This window comes from Poecilia mexicana, unplaced genomic scaffold (assembly GCF_051168715.1).
Source record: "Poecilia mexicana isolate PSO_F unplaced genomic scaffold, ASM5116871v1 scaffold_6, whole genome shotgun sequence".
Classification (NCBI taxonomy): Eukaryota; Metazoa; Chordata; class Actinopteri; order Cyprinodontiformes; family Poeciliidae; genus Poecilia; species Poecilia mexicana.
The window spans coordinates 16,856,162-16,877,161 of NW_028263375.1; the positions used below are offsets into that span (position 1 = coordinate 16,856,162).

Here is a 21,000-nt window from a genome sequence, read left to right on the forward strand (position 1 = left end):
TGATGCTGCCACCGCCATGTTTTTACAGTGGGGGATGTTGAATTTTTCAGCATGTTTCCCATCAGCCGAGTTCTGCTCAACACTTCGTCTCCTTCGGATTTTTCTTTCGTGAACTCGTTCATGTACTTTGGATTCCTAAATTCTGTCTGCAAATGTTTACACCTGAGCTGCTAATCTCTGCAACTCCTCCAAAGTCAATATCGGTCTTTTAATTATTTAAAGGGTTAAACGGTATTCACGGATCTTCAAATCCTTAAATATTTCATAACCTAACCTTGTAATCATTTTGATATTCAACAAATGTTATTTTGGTTTGCTTGCAAACATTTTAGTTGATCTGGAAAAAATGTCAACTTTTTTCTTCCATCATAGTCTGATTATGTATTGATGCTTCTATATCAAACTTTCATAAATTTAGTATTTGAATTTTTATTTTAAAAAGCTTCCCTTGAGTCAAATTTGGCAACAAGAAATCTAAGAAAAAACATGTAGGGAAATACAATCTGAAAATCCTCCAGCAGAAGTGAGACAAAAAAAAATGAACCAAATAAATCATAAGAATTTATTGTACACTAACGCATTAGCTGCCTTGAAAGGCACACAGAATTTACAAAATAATCCTAATGTTGGAGCAGTCATTGTGACGGACTCCTAGGGACAGTGAAGTGCACATTGATCATCGTTTCCAGTGGCTTGAAGTGCTGCTGGATGGGATCAGATCTGGGAGGACTCCAGCCACAGGGAGGAGCTCTTGACTCGCGGCTGCTGAGAGTCCAGCTTCAGCAGCGCCGCCACAGCGCCCTCTAACTTCGTCATCCATTCCCTCTGGAAAAGTTGCACAAGAAGGAGGTCAGGAGCAGAAATAACAGCAGCTATGTGTAAGAATTGAGCACAAACTCTTTGTATTATTGCTTCTGTGTGAACAAAAGGCAAAACTAAAAAAGGAAGATGCATAATTATTAAGTTACTGGTAATCAAGAATGTAAACAATTTACATTTTACAGACAAATGTAAATTCTTTTTAGATTTTTCATAGTAACACAAGGAACTACATAACTGTAAAAATAAAAATCTGAAAAGTGTGGCATGCATTTGTATCCAGCCCAAAAAATGTTCATAAAAAGGTCCATGAAGCTAATTCCACTTGCTCTGGTCGAGTGAGAGCAAAATATACGGTTGCACAGTGAGCCCGTTGTCAAAAAGAAGACCTGTGGTTTGAATCATCACTCTCCATCCAATCTGAATGAGCTCAGGCTGGATGAAAAGCTGGCAGAACCGGGATCTAACCACTGACTCCTAGACCGGTACCAGAAATGTGTAGTTACTTAAGCAGTGCAGACAAATGAATGTGTGAGTGGTTTTATTTTGAAAAACCCAGAAACATCCACGTGCTTCTTTTGATGTGCTTGAGAAACATTAGGATATGGACATTAGGATAAAACGACATAAAACCTTTTACTTCACAATTATGGATTACTTTGTCTAGGTCTGTTTTGTGGTTTTCTCAGTTTTCACATTTTGTTTGCGTAACATTGCCAAAACTATTGACATTTTCCTTCCAGTCTTTTACGTGCATGCCGTTTGAAACTTGTCATAAGTTCAGGCTTGAACTCATCTACCTTGGCAGACTCTGACGCAGCTTGAAGGATGAACGCACCGATACACTGTTGGTACCGGTTGTGGTGCATTATGATGAAAGAATGTGGCAGCCCTGATGCTGTGAACAAAGCAGAAAGTTCTGTCATCAGATACAGAAAGTAAGAGCGTGTGATGTTTTAATTGTTCAATCTTCTCTGCTAAAACATGTAGAAAAACTCTGCATCAGGTGTAGTTACTGGAGGCATTTAGCTGATCAATGTTCCTGAGCTGCAGTCGATCCAGAGAGATGGGCTGATCGAGAACCGTGAAGGTGCATCCCTCCTTCAGCAGCTGGTCCAGCTCCAGGTTCTGCTGCAGCCTCAGGTGGTTCTGCTCAGAACTGACAGACCTCTGTGCGCAAAGTCAGAGCAAAAAAATAACCGGGTACAAAGTTCAGATACATGACACTCTCCACAGAGCATCTCCCACTGGCCCAGAACAGAACAAGGTGGGTGCATACCTTCTTGCTTCTCTTTATCTTTGTGATCAGCAGGAATTCATCAAACAGGAACAGATAAACATCGATGAGCTTTGTATTCTCTAGTGATGAACCAAAGAGAGACATTCTAAGTTTCTGTACAATTTTTTTTTAAAAAAGGACATGAACAGTGTTGGGTTTGGGCCAACGGTAGACACCTGTAAGCACCAGCTTCCCTTCGTGCAGCAGACTTCTGTGGGAGATCAGATTGTCCAGAGTGACGGCCTTCAGGAGATGTTTCAGACTCTGGAAAAGAAGCAGATCACATCAGACCTGAGCTCCTGACAGGATCAGCAAAGCTAAAAGATAAACAACTTCAAACGTGGAATCAGATATTACTTATCACATTTTACACATAAGTGATGTTTGTGACAATCATGTGTGATGATCAAACATTAAGATGTTAAAATATAAGCCGATCAGACGAACCTCTGGGATGAAGGCACGTTTGTCTCTTTCCCAAACCGGCAGCCACACCAGCGCATCTCTCAGCTGTTTCACCTTCTGGTAATTATCCAGCCACTTGACCTTCCCTTCCAAATCACCTGGAAACAGAAGAGCCACAACTTAACATCTAACAAGGACGAAGATTACATTTTCAGTAAAAACAATGCTCCTTTAACAAGACTGAAATAATGTGAAATGAACCGTTTGAATGAATACCAAGAAGCACCATCCAACGTTAATGCAGCATACGAGGAGCAAAACTTCCATAACCAATAAACTTAGTTCATTCCTTAATTTAAAATAACCACAGAAACAAAACATTATGAATTTTTAAGCAAACCTCTCAATCCATTTGATTTAAGGGCAAAAGTATGCTTCAATTTGTAAAGTTTAAAATAAATTAAGGGGGAATATGGCTATAAAAGAAAGGATGCATCATCCTGAATAAATGCAACATATTAAAAACAAAAGAATCCATTGTACACATATAAGATAAATAAAAATGCTGTCTCTTAAATAATTTTGCAAAACAAGGTCGTATAAAACTGTAAATCACAAACTTGCAGAAATGTTGATGAGCCTGCAAGTCACAAATACACATCAGAACCCATGAATGAGATTGGAGAATCTAAATCTAAATCTGCTGATTTAGATTTACTGCAAAAGATAATATATAAACCAAAACTGGATTGTCTTATTTCTGGTAAGTTAAAACTAATTTTGCACATTTTTTTTTTGTGAATTTAATGTATAAAAGTTTAGTTCAGTCACTCATTGTCAACAAATTCACACCAATATAAATAAAAAAAATATTTCTGTCAGAGCTACAATAACTGCTATAACTGCTCTAAACTCTTAAATGTTTACAGGGTGTCAAATTTTTTTGTAAATATGTTTGCACTGTTTAGAGTGAATTAAAGGATTTTACAAAAACTTGGATGGCATCGCCATTTTTACCCACACTGACAAGGAAATGCAGCATCTTTTTAATCATACCTAAGGCTCATCACTGAGACAAGATTGCTAATAAATCTTATCCAACTGTACTCATTTGTGCATGGTGATGCCAAACACGGGTGTGGCTGAATTTCGTGAGAGATTACAGATTTTATGGTAAACATTCCCCACGCCCAGAGAGGACATTGGCCGACATATTTCACCCATGACCGCAAAACTCCCATCAGCTGTTCCTTTTCGTCACAGCCATTACAAAAGGTGTGCTTGCAGGAGCATGCGTCTCAGAAAAGAGGCAGTAAGCAACTCGGTATTAAGTCCATGTGGGTTTTCTGTACAAAAGAACCAAATGACATCAAAGTGAACGGCTGCTGCACATTTTCCTGTCCTGGTTGCAGAGAGAAGTGCCACAACAGGTCCGTTGGCTGCTGTCCAACACAGCTGAGTAACCTGCTCTTAAAGAAAACTGGTCTGTAACCATTCTGACACCTGCCACACATGCCATTTGTGTTCAAATAGAATTGAAAACACCTGCACAGATATGCTGATGAAACCCAAGTGAGCAACAACACTTTGATGTCTGGCGACTGAAGATGTGGCAAAAAAAGAGAAAAGATCTGATTGTTTTCTAGCAATCTAATGTACAAATCCTACAAGTGAAACAGTTTTTTTTTCAGCCAGAGACAAAGTCAAACGCTCAGAAAGGTTGATGCATATTAAAGATGAAGACATTCAGAGGAAAGGTGTACGTGCTGCTCACATATAGATGTGTCCACTTTGTCAGCTATAACCTGCAGCTCCCTGCTTTCCTCCAACACCTGACATCTCTTTGCGATGTTCCTCAGCAGCAGCGGGTATCGGGTTAGCCGCTGCAGAGGCGCCACCAGCAGGTCGCGTAGCTGCAGCCTCCGGCACTGTTCGCTCCTTTCACACCACTAAGCAGAAAGCAAGGAGACAAAGAAAGGATTCATGAGAAGAAGACGGCAGAGTGGAGACAAAGATCTCGTAGTAAATGAACCACTGTTTGGAACAATAGTGCAGAGAGCTAACTTTTAAGGAGGGAGATCCCTCTAGGAAGCACATTTCAACAATCAGGAAGGATAACAAGCTGCAAAAGGATGACATTCCTCATTGGTAGGACTGTGAAACACCGAACTAATTGTTTAAACGAAGCGTTGCTGGGTGTCCTCGCTCATACTTGGCACACACTACCTACAGTCAAAGGTACACTGCGTTCTGGCATTTGCTGACTAACACAAACAAATCAGCTTCTGCCTGAACTCAGCCGACTCCTGTACCTTTACGTATGACCCGAAGTCCTCCCTGGGCATCAGGTTGTGCAGATAAAGCAGCGCTGCTGAGTAGTTGAGGCAGTACTTCTCCAGGCAGTGACATATGCTCTCCTCAAAAACCTGTCAGCAGATTGAGAAGTTATACTCAATCTGATGTATGATGGGTGATCAGACTCCATGTAATTCATGGGCTTCACTGTTTATGTATTTAGTTATTGTTTTTAAAGATATTCAGAGGCACTTGCAGTTCACATCTTTCTTAGAGCATTTTTGAAAAACAGCAGTGAGTAAAAAATTGTTTCAGGATTGCACATAGCACCAACCTGAATTTTAGAGTAAGACAAACTAAAGCAGCTGCATTGAAATGCAGCAGGATGTGCAAAGCCATCAGTTCTACATCTTCACACACAAACAGTGCGTGTAAAAGTCTGCTGTCACAGTGTACACACACACACACACACACACACACACACACACACACACACACACACACACACACACACACACACACACACACACACACACACACACACACACACACACACACACACACACACACACACACACACACACACACTCGCCTTGCTCAGCAGCTCCAGCAGGGTCGGCCCGTCCCCTAGGGTAATACTCAACAAGTTCTTGATGACACGCAAGAGTTTGTTCAGGAAACTAAAGCTGATCTGCACAGGAAAAAGAAACGGCAAGTCAGGTGTCACTGAAAGGCCAAGAGGCTAAGTTTTCAGTCTAACATGACTGGCATTTCTGGACACATTTTTAATATGATTGTTATTTTTTGGTTTGACCTTGGTCAAAGTTCAAATCAAGTACAGGAGCGAACAGACTAATCACATTTTCTAAAATGAAAACATGCACCAACCTGACAAAAATTATAACCGCTTTTTACTTACTTACTGTTTTAATTCGACATGAAGAATCTAAATGAGAGGATCTAATCTGTTTCTGTCTGCCACATAAATATCTGATGTATACAAGTTTGAAAAACAAATATATATATATATTGCTATAAATTTGACTTCGTTATTCAGTTATTTTTTCCCACATTGTTTTTCTACATACTTTTTTGATAATTATCTAACAGAGAAATCTGGACCTTAAATCCCATTTTATGATGTTATACCACCACCACCCCCCACCCCCCTTTTGGGGTGCATTTCATGTCTCTTTGTGGATGTGGTCGTGTTATTTGGTGGGTTCAGATGGGAGGCGAAGTGCTGGACCTTCTGGTGAAACATAATGTGGAACTTGAGTTTAATATAAGAATTACAATTTAGTAAAATTACCAATAAAATTGCTGGCAAAAGGAATGCTATCAACAATAATAATTATAGTTTTAATTGCGTTTTTATTTAGCCCTTCCAACACTAAAAGGACAAAAATAGTTGTACTTTTAAATTATTTTTATTTTATGAATTATTTTTATGCATTCTTGACTATAAAATATGTACAAACAGCTTTTTTTAAAGGTTCTTTTGAAGGGATCTGCAGTGTGAAGCAAGAGACAAGGTAGAGGGATCTTTACACAACACAAAGCCATTAAAATACTTTAGCCTGAAGGGTAGGTATGCAGAAAATGATTTTAAAGCTTTTGAAAACTTTTAAAACTCTCATTACACCTTGACACAGGTAACCCAAACTCAACAATAGTGGACAACCTGAAGAAGCGCCAAACGATATTCTTATTAAGGCTGCTTATTTTTTTGGTACAGTGATCAATATTTAACACTTAAAGTAAAACAAAAAGGTTTATGAGGTAAAAACTAGGATCCAATTGTAATCCTACAGGTACTGTATCTTAAGATTTGAGATAGTCTTAAGTCTACAGTCTTAAGATTTTTTCTTTCGCAGCTTTACTAAGCTACCTCTAACAATGCTCTTTTTTTCAAAATAGTTTACATTAGAAATATAATCCAACAAGACTAATACGGCTTATTTGCATCATGTCTCACCAGGCAAAGTTCATTCAGGTTTGCAAACAGGCTCCATGAGTCAACATCCATGAGGCAGTTGTTCTGCTGCAGGTTCATGAGTGTGGCTGAAAACACCTGAAAGGAACAAAACAGGCACAAACAGAAAGAGCTAAGTGTCAAAATGTGGTTTTAAATTTCAAATCCACTATTCTGTGGGAAGGACAACCCAACAGAGGTTTCTACGTGAACCAAACACAAGAATTCAGGGAGATAATAAATAAAACACAAAGCAGCAGGAGTTGGGTTTCGTTTGGGTTTGGTCGATTTGTTTGTGGTTCTGTGTGTTTGCGTGGAGCATTGTGAGGCTTTGAATGGACAAGGTCACCTCTTTGAGAACCATGAGCTGATCCAGGAAGTAAACGCACTCGCTGGTGAAGAGTTCCCAGATGGCCTCTTGTCTCTTTCGACCCTGAGGGTCAGAGGTGACGCCCACCTGCGAGGACTGATCCTGGAGGAACTCAGCCAGAGAAAAGTCCTGAACAGACAAACGACGACAGTGAGAAACGAGGAAGCTGCGTCTCCCTCAGAGCACGTTGGCACAGAAAAAAAAGCTGCATTTTCTTTGTAAGTTTCCTGCCACCATGGTGAATCAGATGCGGGTCAGTGTTTGTTTATAGACTTTTGTAGAAAGGATCTAACTGGTTGCCGCCTAGAAATTCTGGTTCTTACACAAGCTGTGTCATTTTAACTCTGCAGGATATTCCCGCTAACTGTTGTTTGGTCATTTCTAAATCATTTAGTAAACAGTGAGTTGTGCTTAAATTAGAAATCTGAAGGTCTCTGTAGCTCAAACATGTCCTGGATGAGTGCACATACTAAACCAATCTGACGATTAACATACAAAGCAAAGAAGCTTTGCTGCTGGTGGTCCTCACCTTATACTTCTGAAAGTCAGTGTTTCTCCAGTCTTGAATCTGCACCGTTGAAAGGTATTTTTCAATATCTGATACTGTGCCCACCTGCAATTTCCCTTTAGTCTGGAAGACGGAAAACAAAACTCAGACACCAAACAGACTGTATTGGAAAACAAGAGATCATTTCTTTATTTTCTGTTTAGCTCTGGTCATTATGAGCAAAAATAACACCTTCAGAAGTGAATTAAAAAGTCTGGCTCAAGTTCTACATTTCAACCCCCTGCAAAAACTGTGTGACCTAAAGGGGATAAAAGGAAACGCACTAATCTGCTTTGAGAAGTGGGTCAGAGAACAATGTCCAAACCAACTGACCAGTTTTGTAACAAAGTACATCCAAACAAACCACAGACCACATCACTGGCAACACACACACGCGCACACGCACACACACACACACACACACACACACACACCAGACAAACGGCACACCTACCGTACTGCGCCTCAAAAAGGGCCACTTTGATTTCTTTGCATCTACAGAAATCAAACACAGAAACAAAGTGTGATTGTGTTGTGTGGCAACAGCCTGGACGCAGACATTAAAGACCTTCTGACAAAGCTTGCTCTGATTTGAGGACAACAGTTTAAAACAAAATACGAACTGTGACTCTGAATCCCCAGTGCCAATTTACAGCCCCTCATTTCATAACAACACAAAGTCCTTGTGCCATTTTATACTCCTAAAGAATCAGTTTTGTTCCCATGCACACAAACCATGATCGATGTATTTAGGCATAGCCATGAAATATGAAGATTTTTTTTTCAGTGGATTTATGAAGTTTCCAGTGTCAGTAATGGTTTGGGGTATTCTGGGGAGAACTTCCACTGAAGTTCACAGCCATCTACCAGGAAGTTTTGGAGCACTTCATGTGTCCTTCTGCTGACAAGCAATATGGTGATGGTGATTTAATTGTCTCGGTACCTTCCCACGTTGAAGATGAGAGACGCCAGACCCAACAAATATGGATGAGCAGAAAGATGGAATCAAAGCAACCTGGACTTCCATCACAACTCAGGAGAGTCACAGGCTGATTGTCTCCGTGCCATGTTGCATTGATGCAGTAATTCATGGAGAAAAAGCCCCAACCAGGAACTGACCTTTCCAAAGCCTGACACTTCTGTTTGGAATATTTTCATTGACCATTTGTAAAATGCTAATTTTCTAGAACAGTGAATTTTGCGTTCAAAATTTAAATAAAAATTTAAAAGTGAAATCTGTAAAATATACAAATTTCACTTTTTGAAATGAGAGACAAAAACACTAGAATGTTTTTCATGATATTAAATTTTTTTAACTATACTTTCGAGATGTAATATAATTTGGCATTTGGTCATAGAGAAGTAAAGTGCTTTAAAACTAATAACACAGCAAATATGTATAGCACAGATTGCTTTTAATGAGCTCTTTGTAACCTCTTTTGCCAAAGACAAAACCCAGCCAAACAAAAAATCTTAAGTCACTTGCCTCACATTAACAGTAAACATGGGTGGGTTATGGTCAAACCTTTTGGCATCAAGAAGCAATCTGTTAAAACACTGACTCATAACAGTACAAATTTAATCAGAGGGCAGATCACTTGGCTAAGGATCATATTGCAATCAAACAGAAAAAAAAAGACATAAAACTGACATATAAATGAGAGAACGTGGAATTTTACCAGCGAGATTTGAATCATTGATCATGTCCGCCGCTCCGTTGGACACAAACAGGTCTCCTGGTGAGACATCGAGTCCAGGTAAACTGACCACCACCGAGCTCCGCCTCCTCTCCTGAAGCCTGAAGCAGAAACACGAGGAACTTTAGACGCTGAACAGTTTTATCCAACATCATAAGATAAAAATGAACAGTCACTGTACTAATTTGCAGTACAGTAAAGTAGTACAGTACAGGGAAACGGCTGACTCAATATCTGAGAATCTCTTCCAACAAATCTAGTCTATGTGAAACGTAAGTAGAGTCAGACTATCCAAGCTGGAGGAGAGGGGGGATAAAATTCCCTTTGTCATTTTGTGTAGCAGAAATGCCACTGAAATACCATCCGCTTTGTGTGGAAAACCAGTCATTAATGTGAGTAGCAGATATTATGAAGGGTAAGTGTTATGCGTCTGGCTCATGCACAGACAGCTGCCGATTAATGGATCACCCTGTTTGCGTGGAAGGAGACAAGCTGTCAATGTGTGCCAGTTCTAATCCTCCCAGTTTTCTTTTCATAGTTGGTAACTGAGGCATGGCTTTGGATGGAAAAACACAGGCCTGCCTTTTAGCCTGGGGACAAAGCTCACACAGCCGCTGTTCTCAAATGTTATGGCTTATCCTCCGTCACTAAACATTTGGGATTACTGTTCAGGGCGAAAATGAACTTTCACGAGCTAAAATTAGCAGCTGACAAATGTGATTGTGTGGCGAAGGCAACATTAAAGATGGCAATGAAATGACTGTAGAGGTTAAGGGTGTGGGGTGACTCATCTGTCATAAAGGATTAAATGAGGTACACCTTGAAAAACTTGATCGGTGACAATGTCAAATGACAATCACAATCAAATCATGCCTACGCCAAGGAAACGAGAAATTACTGAATGTGGCTGCTGTCGGTTAGCAACTAGATAGGCTGGTTTTTCCTCAAAGTACAGCTAGATGTGATGGTTTCACATAACCAGGTAGACCACGCTACACTAAAGAAGTTACTTTTTTCTCTGGCTGTATGGAGAACAGAGTAACTTAGTCCCTGTCCCACCTGTTGCTGCACACTACTGGTCAGCTGACCAGAAAAAAAGAAACAAAATACACCAAACATTTTTTCTCACAAAACACTAAAAATAAAATTGCCTGTTTTTCCAGCCAAACAATTTTAGAGTGAAAACTAAAGAGCAGCACCCCTCAATCAGTGTACAGACACATGATATGTATAAGGAGTAATATTTCTCATAATAATAACTTATGTTACATTAAGAATTGTATTCCAAATTATGCTTAGCTTTAAGCATAAAGATAACAAAACAATAATGTTTTATTTTATGATTTGAAATTGACACAGCTGATGTACATTTCCCTTAATGCAGTTATAATAATCCAAATATTACACACTATTTAGCAGCAGCAGAAATATTCATTACTTTACTTGTTTAAATAAAAGTTGTTGCATCATGTTAAACATTTTGGTTTGAAAATGTTTATGCAAATACTATGAAGAAATAGGCTATTGTACCACACTGAAGTTTTACTTTTAATCCTAAAAAGCCAAGACTATTTACGATATGCATTTCAATACTTCCATCAATAACCTGATGTATTGCATAAATGTCAGTAAATGCATTTTGCACATTATAAAAATTATTTGATATCTACACGACTGCAAAGCCCTAACGATGATACAAAATGCAAAAATGAAAAAAGTAGCAAATGTTTTGAAAGCATTTGTTAAAAGAAACTAAATTAGGATTTTTTTAATATATATTTCAGTTTTGTTTCTTGCTACCTTCAATTCTTGTATCAGACTGTAGGGTTTAAATATTTAACGCTCACAGGGGGAAACAAAACCTCAACAGTAGAACAAAAGTCCAGTTTAACTAGAAAAATATTGCGGCAGAAGCAGAGTGCCCATTGTTCACCAAAAGCACATCCTCATTTCCAACTGTGTTTAATGGCATTTACTGACAAACCATTTTCAAACAATTAGCAGAAGTAGAAGTACCAACAACAGTCTTACTTCACCTTTTGTTAATGTCACCTGTTATATTCAAAAACAAACCACCAACTTGTTCCCTTTTGCAGTGCAGAGCACCAGTATTTAGTACAGTGACTGCACTTTTTCTAACTGTACATGTGTAGTTGTACAAGCAGCTTGGGACACTGAGAACAGCTATAAGCTGCATGGCTGCAGGGCCAACATGTACGCTTTACAGGATAAGCTAGTGTGCAGCTCAACTGAAAACGGGAGTAACCTGGTACGTTATTCCTTCAGCATGCTTTTGTTAGAATGTGAAAGCCTCAACTGTTCCTTCCTTTCACTGCCCTTCCTGCTAAACTATTAAACACGACCCCACCAATCCCCAACTCCAGCTAAGTGCACGTACATCACAACAGATGGCATCAGCAGCTGAACGTGGCATGGGCTGGCTGATGGGGCGCTAAGAAATAGCCGACTGCACGTCTAAACCAGGTCAATGCTTCATCGTGATTCATTCCGTGGCATCGTCACAATGAGCCCCTGTTGCCTTGTGATCATGGAGAAAGCCTCCTCTGTACCAGCCTCTCTGCCAGCAGAGAGCACTTGCTTGTTTTGTCTCTCATATTAACGAGAGAAAATAATGATGTTCCAAAACAAAACTGCCCGAACAGACTGCGAGCAGAGCCCGGACACTGTCCCAGGCACAGTTCCAGGGTGCAATTAATGGGACAAAAGCTACCTAATTATCCAGTGTGAGGAAGAGCCTCGCCGCCCATGAGGAGGGGCGTGGGTGGTGGTAAGGGAAAACAGCTTTAATGAGGGTTTGTCTAGCCCAAATGTAACCATGGGACTCTCAAAACTTAACCTACCGTGCTTATGAAGCATTAACAAAGACGTGAAGGACAATGAATGCACAAAAGGGCTCCGGAAGCTAATGGTCCAATCGGCATCCAGAGATCAGGCCCAAAGCACTTTGATGTGATGGAGCTCGACTTTCTACTTTTTTTTCCCCTTCTTGCAAATCAATTATTTGCCACGAAGCAGCGCAGCTTTACCATTTGAACACCTGACAGCTGATAGAGACAACTACAAAACAAATGTGCACTCTGTAAAAGAGTCCAAATATTTTACTACATTCCTGATAAGCAAATATGTTCCCACACATTTGAGCCTGAATATTTTTATGCTACAGTGCTCACAGTCCCAACAGACAACATGCAAACAATGATATTCACAGCATCAAAGGTACAGTGCGCCTACCTTCGATGGCACCGTTCCCTCTCCTGTAGGAAAACAGAGAAACTTTATTAGAACTGTAGGCTTTCAAAAACAGTAAACGTACAATTTCCATGCTGCACGGACACCGTAAAGACCGAGCATGCAAAGACCTCCTACTGCCAACGGCACCACTAGATCACTTTCAAAGACACCGTAATCTGAATCAGTGTTTTAAGTGGTCGCTTGGATTCAAAAGCCCTTGATATTGTGGGAGAATGTCGACACTATTGAGAATGTGCCTGCCTGGAAACCACGAGCTGATGAATAGAGCTGCCCATTATCTTTTTCCAATCGCTCACTGACCCCTCCATTATTGGGTGACTGCTGACTGTGGTGAATGGGGGCCCCGAGGAGAGCACTTCCCAGGGCCCTCCAGGCTGTGGGCTTGGTCAGAGCTGTCAATGTGTGTAACTGCTGATTCATTTGCTGTCAAAAGCTTGCATTGTGAGTGACCGCTCCAGGAGGGCTTCTGCAAGTGAGGAATGTCTACCTATTTAATTTATTAAAGGCCATGCATGGAAATACACAGGAGAAAAGGTCTTGAGGTGTTGGACTGAGGTCTGAGGCTGGCGGAGGAAATATTACCATTTATGTTTCAGTTCAATTGAAATGGAAATCAACAAAAACACTTACCTGCACTTCTACATCAGAAAACGGAGACTCTTTCATTAGAGCAGGATGAGCACTGTTGCATTCCCAGTTTGGGGAATTGACACCGTTTTCAAAAGTCTTTGATCTACGCGATCTGGTTCTCTGTCGACCAGAGGGTGAAACGGACTGAGGTTCCTGACAGTTCTCTCCATCAGAGGAGGTGGTTGTTGCTAAAGGTGATTTGACTCTCTGCACAGGGGACAGTGGGCTTGCAGGGCACGGCTCCTCCTGAGTGCTCTCCATGCGGCCCGATTCTCGAGTGTCAATCATAGGACGTCTGGTGCTCCTCATCCTCCTCAAGGTGGGAGACGTAGAGATGCGTCCAGGAGCCTGGCGGTCGAACTGGAACAAAGGTGCCAACTGTCCCTCAGTGTCCACTAGCGACAGGTGTCTCAGCTTGGAGTGCGTCCGTGTGAGATCTATGTGCATTATGACCGGGCTGCAGGTCTGACACTCCTTGTGCTCGAAAGACCCCGAGTCCGTTTGTGTCTCCATGTCCGACGATCCTGTTGTGACGACTTCATTCTCGGCCCATTCGTTGATGTAACTCCAGTCCAGTTTCTTCTCATTGTCCTGGTCTTTGTCCTGCAGAATAACGTGCTTCAGCGTAGACATTGTAACCTCAAAGGCATTATTACAGTGCAGCAGACATCTGAGAACGTGTAATCTTACAGCCTGATCGCTTCGGGTTCCTTTAAGGTGACGTCAGATGATAATCCTGTTGTACTCCACTTTCACACCATTTACTTCTCAGATTGCTGGAGGAAAAGCAGGATATTTCAAGTTATGTTCATTCAATCAAGACGTTTCCTGGTGATCAGAAATGGTAGATGTATCTCTCAAAAGATAAGACAATGTAATTTCGAAGAAAAATGTTCTGCCTTTGTTTACATTAGAAAGTTGAAATGTATTTATACATTTCTCAATAATAAATAAAAGAAAATCAACCCTTCTTATAGATGCTGATCAGCTTTTTGCGCATTTACACTTATATTTTTGATCATTTTTCTTATGTAATGAGTTTAAACAGATATTTTCCTCAAACATCTTCACTGTCAGACTCAAGTCAGGACTCTTGTTGAACCACTCTAATGCATAAATATTACTTCTACTCATAAAAAAAAACAAACATTTTTTCTCAAATTAAAAGACTACTTTGGCTCTAAATTTGCCAACCAAATAAATAATTTTGGGTTTAACATTACATTTATTTAAAATGGCAGTTTATTGAGAATTAGCAGAGAGAAAAAACTAAAAAATTTAAATATCTTCTCAATAATAAACGGGATATCTGGATCGAAAAGGCAGGTGTTGGGTTCAATGATGCTCCAGCAACGCACCTGTTACTAGAATAAATATTATTGCGTTCATTTAGTATTTAACATAATAAGAAAACAGTCTTTGTCTTCAAAGACTACTACCACTTTGTTGGTCTCACAGATATGAGCCATTTCTAAACTAAAATGTTTTTGTCGCACGTCAGGTGCATTTCATTGACAAGTCAAGCTCTTAGCTCGACAATGTCCATTTGGGAACAAAAGACAGCGTTCAGAGAGCGCAAACAAGTCACAAGTTCACAGCTTTTAAGCTGCAGACAGCCGCTCTTTTACATATTACTTCTGTGAAAGTGAAACCCGCACCTGTTTCGGAAAGAGGGTAAAAAAATTAATCAACAGCTCTAGTTTACTTACATCCCTACAGCTGCCGCACCTCGACTCCGCCGCCGTGTTGACGTGTGGCCGCAGAGAGCAGCATGTGGGCCGGGTGAACGTCTGGAAAAAGTCTCGAAGATGTTTAATTCCCAGGAGAAACTAAACAATGCAAAGAACCGTCCAGTGAAAAGGTGGGAAAGGTGCGTCTGCTGCGCCCTGCTTGCCTGGGAACATCAACTCTCTAACCCGGGCGTCCCTCCCTCCTTCCTCCGACACAAAGCAACGTCACAGGCTGCCTGGAACAATGAGGCTGGGCTGAATAACATGCAGTCACTTACTGCCGCTCCACTCGTGTCATGTGAGAGGAAAATTAAACACCACATGCGGCTGCGTTCTGAATAATGACAGACTATATAGATGTAATTTAGATTGCTGACAGTTTACAGTTATATCAGGGCAACAAAATCCTGAAAGTAGAGGTTTTTTTTTAAGAGCAACTTTCACATTTTAATTAGTCTATTCAACGTGAAACTCTATCTCCATATTCTGGGATAGAGTTGAGTGCACTGTTCTTACTCACGGTGAAATATGGTGACTTCTTCCTCATCAGGCTGGGATTACTTTTCAGATGAAGCAAGACACTTCTCAATACTAATAAACATGTAAACAGATCGAAACACCAGTCAGTTTTGACCCAAAGCCTACTGGTAGCTCCTAGAAAACTAAAGACGGAGGCAGATTTTGCATTTCAACATTGCAGTGACTCCAAGCATCTGCCAAAATCAATAACAGAATGTCTTTGTGAGGAGGAAATTAAAGGAAAATTGTAGAGTCACTTGTAGTTGACACATATTATCAATCTCAAATGTGGGATTCTGATAAACTCCAACCAAAGAAAAGCAAATGATTAAAAAGGTACATCAATAAAGTTGGATTAAGGAAGTGCACAATGATGCAGGTTATGTGTGTTTTTATTTTTATTTTACTTTTTTTTTCCTCTATGAGAGGGGAAAGTGTAAAAGCCACATTGTTTGTCACACTATTTTTCGAAGACATTTTGAAATTACTTATAAAGGTATCATTCTGCAAATTTAAGTCCATAAGTATATAAAAAATATTATAATGCATTTAATTTGTGTTTTACATTTTAAAAATACACAAGAGGATGTATTTAAACAGAATTTAGTGGGTGTGGTGCTACAGTGTGCTACAGTTTTTACTCAAAGTAGAATTTAATTACTTCAGTGGTGACTAATAATCTTTATCCTACATCTGTAATCTATAAAATTGCAGCAGTTGAACACCAATAAAATAGAAGAGTGATAGGGAAGCACTGCACTTTGTACTTCAGCTTCATTTTGAACATGAGGAGCTGTAAAGATGGCACTTACAGGAAGATGTAATCTGATCTGTGTCTCAACATTAAATCAGTTGTTATCTCTTATATGTGTTGTAAAACAATCACTTAAGTCAGTTTCCCACAAGCAGCTCTCGGAAATTAGGGAATGCTGTTTCTTTTTCTAGTTTCACATGGAAAAAATAACTGGTTTATTTTCCACATTCCTTTTTGTACATACAGACATACATGAGACAGTGGTTCACTGACAGTCCAGCTCATTGGAAACGGTGTAAAAATGTCAGTATGAGTTGTGTTTGTATTCAACACAGAGAAGCTGAAGAACTTGTTAGTGAACGCTACGGGGCGACACAGATTGTGTGTGAATGTGAACATTTTAAGGATTGGTCGGAAGCGCCCCCTGCTGGATTTAGAGGTGCGGTACACTGGAAATGACAGCTACGTGATCCATTTGTTATTTTACATCACTGTCATGAAGCAATGGGTCTTCTATTAAAATAAATTAGATCTATAAGGCTAATTTTTGTTCTTTGGAATTTTTTTTTACCTGAAAGAAGATTAACCAGGTGTACCTTACGTGTTAAAGATAGATGTAGTGTATTCACTTTGCAAACATGTATTTGGGTCTGTTGTTTAAATACTGGCAGGGCTTCCAGGTTCAGTCAGCAAATTTAGGAACTTAAATATATATATATATATATATATATACATAGTTAAGTTCTTTAAAAAAAAGAAGAAATACATTTTAATGATTAAATTAAACAATAGAAACCCATAAAATATTTGCATCCATAACAGTTATTTCTTTTATTTAGACTATTTTAATGAAGCTTAAAAAAAACAACAGCCGACTAAAAGAACGCCAATATGGGAACTTTATGCTCTGTCAGGATGAATTTCGGCTGTGTGCCATGGAGGTGATAATGGTACAGCTCTGATGAGATGTTCAGGAAGCTCCGGTGGCTTTAATAATGCCCTTCAGCATGTCTGCTTTGTGTCATCTTCCTCCTGACAATGATCCATTGATGATCTGTGGGAATTAGGTCAGAAGAATGTGTTGTTCAGTTAAGAACAGTAACACCATAGCTATTAACCCAAGTATTGGTAATGTGGTTCAGTGGGTTGGTGACCAGTTGATGACATGGTGACCTGTCCAGAATTTATATCCCCACTCCTTGCCTAATAATCTCTTGAGATAGAAAAAAAGCCCTCCTGCTGCCCTGAAAGTGGCTACAGAGAATGGATGGATAGGTCTCCACAAAACTCATCAGAAAATGTAAACATTCGGTGTTGTAGCATTTTCTGATGGATTCTTATTGTTTGACTTGATAAAACTATGACCAGCAGATGGCATGGCTGCCCAAATCATCACTGACTGCAGAAACTTCACACTAAATCTCAAGCTAATTGGTTTCTTTGCTCATCCTGAAGACATTTTCCAATTAAGAAAGCATGGATTTATTCAATCAGTGCAACATGCGTAGCCCTGATCTGTGTACACTGAGTCTTTAAATCCTCTTTTAGATGCTCTCAAGACATGAGTTATTTCTATTGTTTGTGCACCTTTATATAACATACCTTTTCCTTCCACTTAACTTTCCAATAGTTTACATGCATACCGCCGTGTGTTAGCTTCATTAGCAGTGATCTGTTGTGGCTTGCACAATGACAGGTCTGCTGGTCAGCTCACAAGTCTGCAGTTCTCCCTATTATCATATAACATTTCTAAATCAAAAATCCCTTTTTTTTAATTTAGGAGTTTCCTTAAAACTCATGTAACTGACAGAGTTTTCCTGTAAAAACACCTCTTTGTTTTTACAACATATAAACCATATTGAGCCTAAATAACAGAAGTAAACATTTGAAATAAACTACAAATGTATTTCTGTTTAATGTGTGTCATTTTTCTTACTTGAATAAGTACAATAAAGGACCTATTTTGCTATATTCTAATTTACTGAGATGCACCTCATTCCACATCTTGCTGGGGTTATGAAGCTGCTGCACACTCACAGGATCATCCTCTAGCCACATGTTGACAAACTTCTGCAATGATCTTATCACAGTCAATGTTTTAAATGTTGTAAGACCATAGTTTTTTTTTTTACTTCCCTGTGATGTCATATTGTTCTGTTTGAACATGTTTCCAACTTTCCCACTTAATTAGGGCAAAGCCAATACCTGTAGTCTACATTTAACTCAGGAATATTGCAGCACTCGCATTTCTCCTCCTCTAAAATGACACACTGTTGCAGTTACATTCATCAGGAAGTCTCCTCTGACTCAAAGACAAATAAAAAGATGTGAAACCGAAGGGAATCGGGCCCACAGCTCTGACAGCAGAAGTCTCCTCCCCCCTGAAGTAGATGTGAAGAAGAGCGTCCTGCAGGGTGAAATATACAGGAAGAAGTGGAGCAAGTCTCTTTTTAATTTACACAAGAACAGCGCGTCGTGTCGCTCGGCGGCTGTTCCTGTGCACTTTTCGCACTTTCCAAGTCGCCTCGGAGGGAAATAACTGGAGTTATGATGTTGAAAGTGGATGAAGGGGAGTGCTGTTGAACTGACGGCGGTGTAACGTGTGGGTTTCCTCAGCCGAGGAGAGCAGAGGAGTGCCTTTTGGGTCATAAATGGAAAAGCAGAGCGGAGCGGCAGCAGAGCAGTGAGAATGTCGGAGCACAAATCCAGTTTTCTTCACATCGGAGACATTGTGTCTCTGTACGCGGAAGGCTCGGTGAATGGCTTCATCAGTACTCTGGGGTATGTATGTGTCCCTCAGACGCCAGTCCTCTCTCTCTGAGGCTGTCTTCATGTGCGTTTCCCTCTTAACCTCTGACACAAGCCGCCTCTTTCTTCGCCTCACTCTGTTCGCTCTAAAGTCAAAGTTTCATGTGCGACTTGCGGTGGAGGCCTGGCAGCGCGCAAACCGCTACATCTCAGGAAATACTTAACGCGAAATGCAACAGGAATGCAAAACGGCTTGATCCCCAGGTGCACACGTGCGGAGGGTGGGTTATTTTTCTTGGCTGTAGACACCAGGGTCCAAAGAGCTACGAAAAGGAGTTTACGTGTGTTATCCGCGACAGGAGGAAGGAGAGAAACGCTTGATTTAATCGGTAATCGAAGAAGAGTTGACTATGTCAATATTCTATCTTCAAGCATCTCTATGCACTCATGTCTCACACTTTCTAGATTACAGATGCACCAATCAGTCAGGTAGAGATTGGAATAGGCCGATTTTTTCCCTTGGTTGAGTGTGATCAGAAAATGCAAACCAAGCAGAAGTTTTGTTCTTTGTTTTATTAAATGCATTCAAACTAAGAACTCCCAGTCTTTTCAGTCTACCAACACAAAAGCACAGCCTGCACTGAAATGCACTGCTGTGATTTTAATAAAAAGCTGTAATAAATCATGTGGTCCGTTTATTTTCAGTTGGACTCTATCAAGGCATATAATAATCCTTCGTGTGGAAAAAAAATCATTATGAGCAAATATTAGAACCCACAGGTCAAACCACTCACCTGTTTCACTAAGCAACAGCTCACAAAAGAGAAACTGCATTTGCAATTTACACTGGTATTGTGGGAGGTTTTGGTGACCCAATTGGAGTCTATGTTGTTGTTCACCACATTTGTGTAAAAACGATGTGTTTTTAAGTGATTCAGCTCACTTTATAGTCTCCCCATTTTGTGTAAAATCACCACATCTGGATTAGAATTAATATTTTACCTGGAGCTGAAAGATGAAATGAAGGTCAAACTCTAATGATTTAGTCTATCATCTAAAGCAATTTTCACAGCTTTTGGAGACCTGTAATGAATAATAAAATAAATCTGTAATGACATAAGTTGTAGAGAGAGCAAAAACTAATAAGGGTCCTATTTGCAGTCATTCTGGTATTTACCCACCAGTAAATCTGCCAGAGATCAAATTAAGCAAATTTCCCCTTAAATGGGGATCTAAGTGTATCCAAGTGAGACCAAGAGTAAAGGAACCTGGATTCTTCAACAAGCTTCAGATTTCATGTTCATGTGCATTTCAAGATTGTGTAGTTGTTTGGAAATAGTGCCAATATACTCAAGATCGACTTTTTGGAAAAATGAAACGGCTGCCAATATGACAGTAATAACACAGAAGCTCGTTCTCTAAGCATTGTGGTCTGTTGTGAAAAAGTGAATATTTAATATCAGTTTATACATCACAGTTTCTCAGTAGTATAAAAAATATTCAGTTTAAGTTGTTTTTAAATTCCTAAAATCAGCAAAAATGATCACCACAAATTTCTGTGTATTTTATTGAGATTTTTTTGTGGTGGACCTAAACAAGCCAATGCATGATTGTAAAGTTGAAAGCAAATGATACATAGGCTTGAAGATTTTGTTTACAAATCTCCAATCCTTCAATCCTACAAACCTTCAAAATCTTGCAGAAGATTGTTGTTGGGGTGTGGCGTGCATTTGTATGCAGCACAGCTGGTTCAATGTGAATACTTTATAGACCTGCAGCTCCAGGTTTTTTTTTAAAGCTATTTATTTATCATCTTAGCACATCATAACTCACCTTTTTTTGTTTTTGCATTCATGCCAATAAGGTAAAATCTGGTCTAGCCCAGCCTAGAGGCCCTTCTTCACAGTTCCTCTTTTTTCAATTAAGGTATAATTTCTCACACACGCAACAACACAAGAG

At 39.8% G+C, this 21,000-nt stretch overlaps 2 protein-coding genes across 3 annotated transcripts in view; one reads left to right on the forward strand and one right to left on the reverse strand.

Annotated features, from left to right (window-relative positions):
- Nucleotides 1-548: 548 nt before the first annotated feature.
- On the reverse strand, nt 549-15,305 carry plekhg7 (pleckstrin homology domain containing, family G (with RhoGef domain) member 7). 2 transcript variants are annotated; one of them, XM_014984062.2, is made up of 18 exons: nt 15,000-15,304; nt 13,981-14,066; nt 13,291-13,893; nt 12,640-12,662; nt 9,370-9,488; nt 8,145-8,185; nt 7,673-7,774; nt 7,123-7,272; nt 6,777-6,872; nt 5,391-5,489; nt 4,816-4,929; nt 4,278-4,452; nt 2,546-2,661; nt 2,275-2,362; nt 2,099-2,178; nt 1,836-1,989; nt 1,620-1,717; nt 549-825 (listed from the first exon to the last, which is right to left on the reverse strand). In XM_014984062.2, exons 3-18 carry the CDS (start codon nt 13,801-13,803, stop codon nt 715-717), a joined length of 2,079 nt encoding a protein of 692 aa, XP_014839548.2. In that variant the 5' UTR covers nt 13,804-13,893; nt 13,981-14,066; nt 15,000-15,304; the 3' UTR covers nt 549-714. The 2 variants fall into 2 exon arrangements, with proteins under 2 accessions (XP_014839548.2, XP_014839547.2); XM_014984061.2 differs by having other exon boundaries at nt 13,291-14,066; nt 15,000-15,305.
- Nucleotides 15,306-18,340: 3,035 nt separating this feature from the next.
- itpr2 (inositol 1,4,5-trisphosphate receptor, type 2) overlaps nt 18,341-21,000 on the forward strand; it is a 63,544-nt gene continuing 60,884 nt past the window's right edge. Inside the window, exon 1 of the mRNA XM_014984056.2 lies at nt 18,341-19,074. Coding sequence (XP_014839542.2) covers nt 18,983-19,074 — 92 coding nt within the window. The 5' untranslated portion in view covers nt 18,341-18,982. The remainder of the gene's footprint in view (nt 19,075-21,000) is intronic.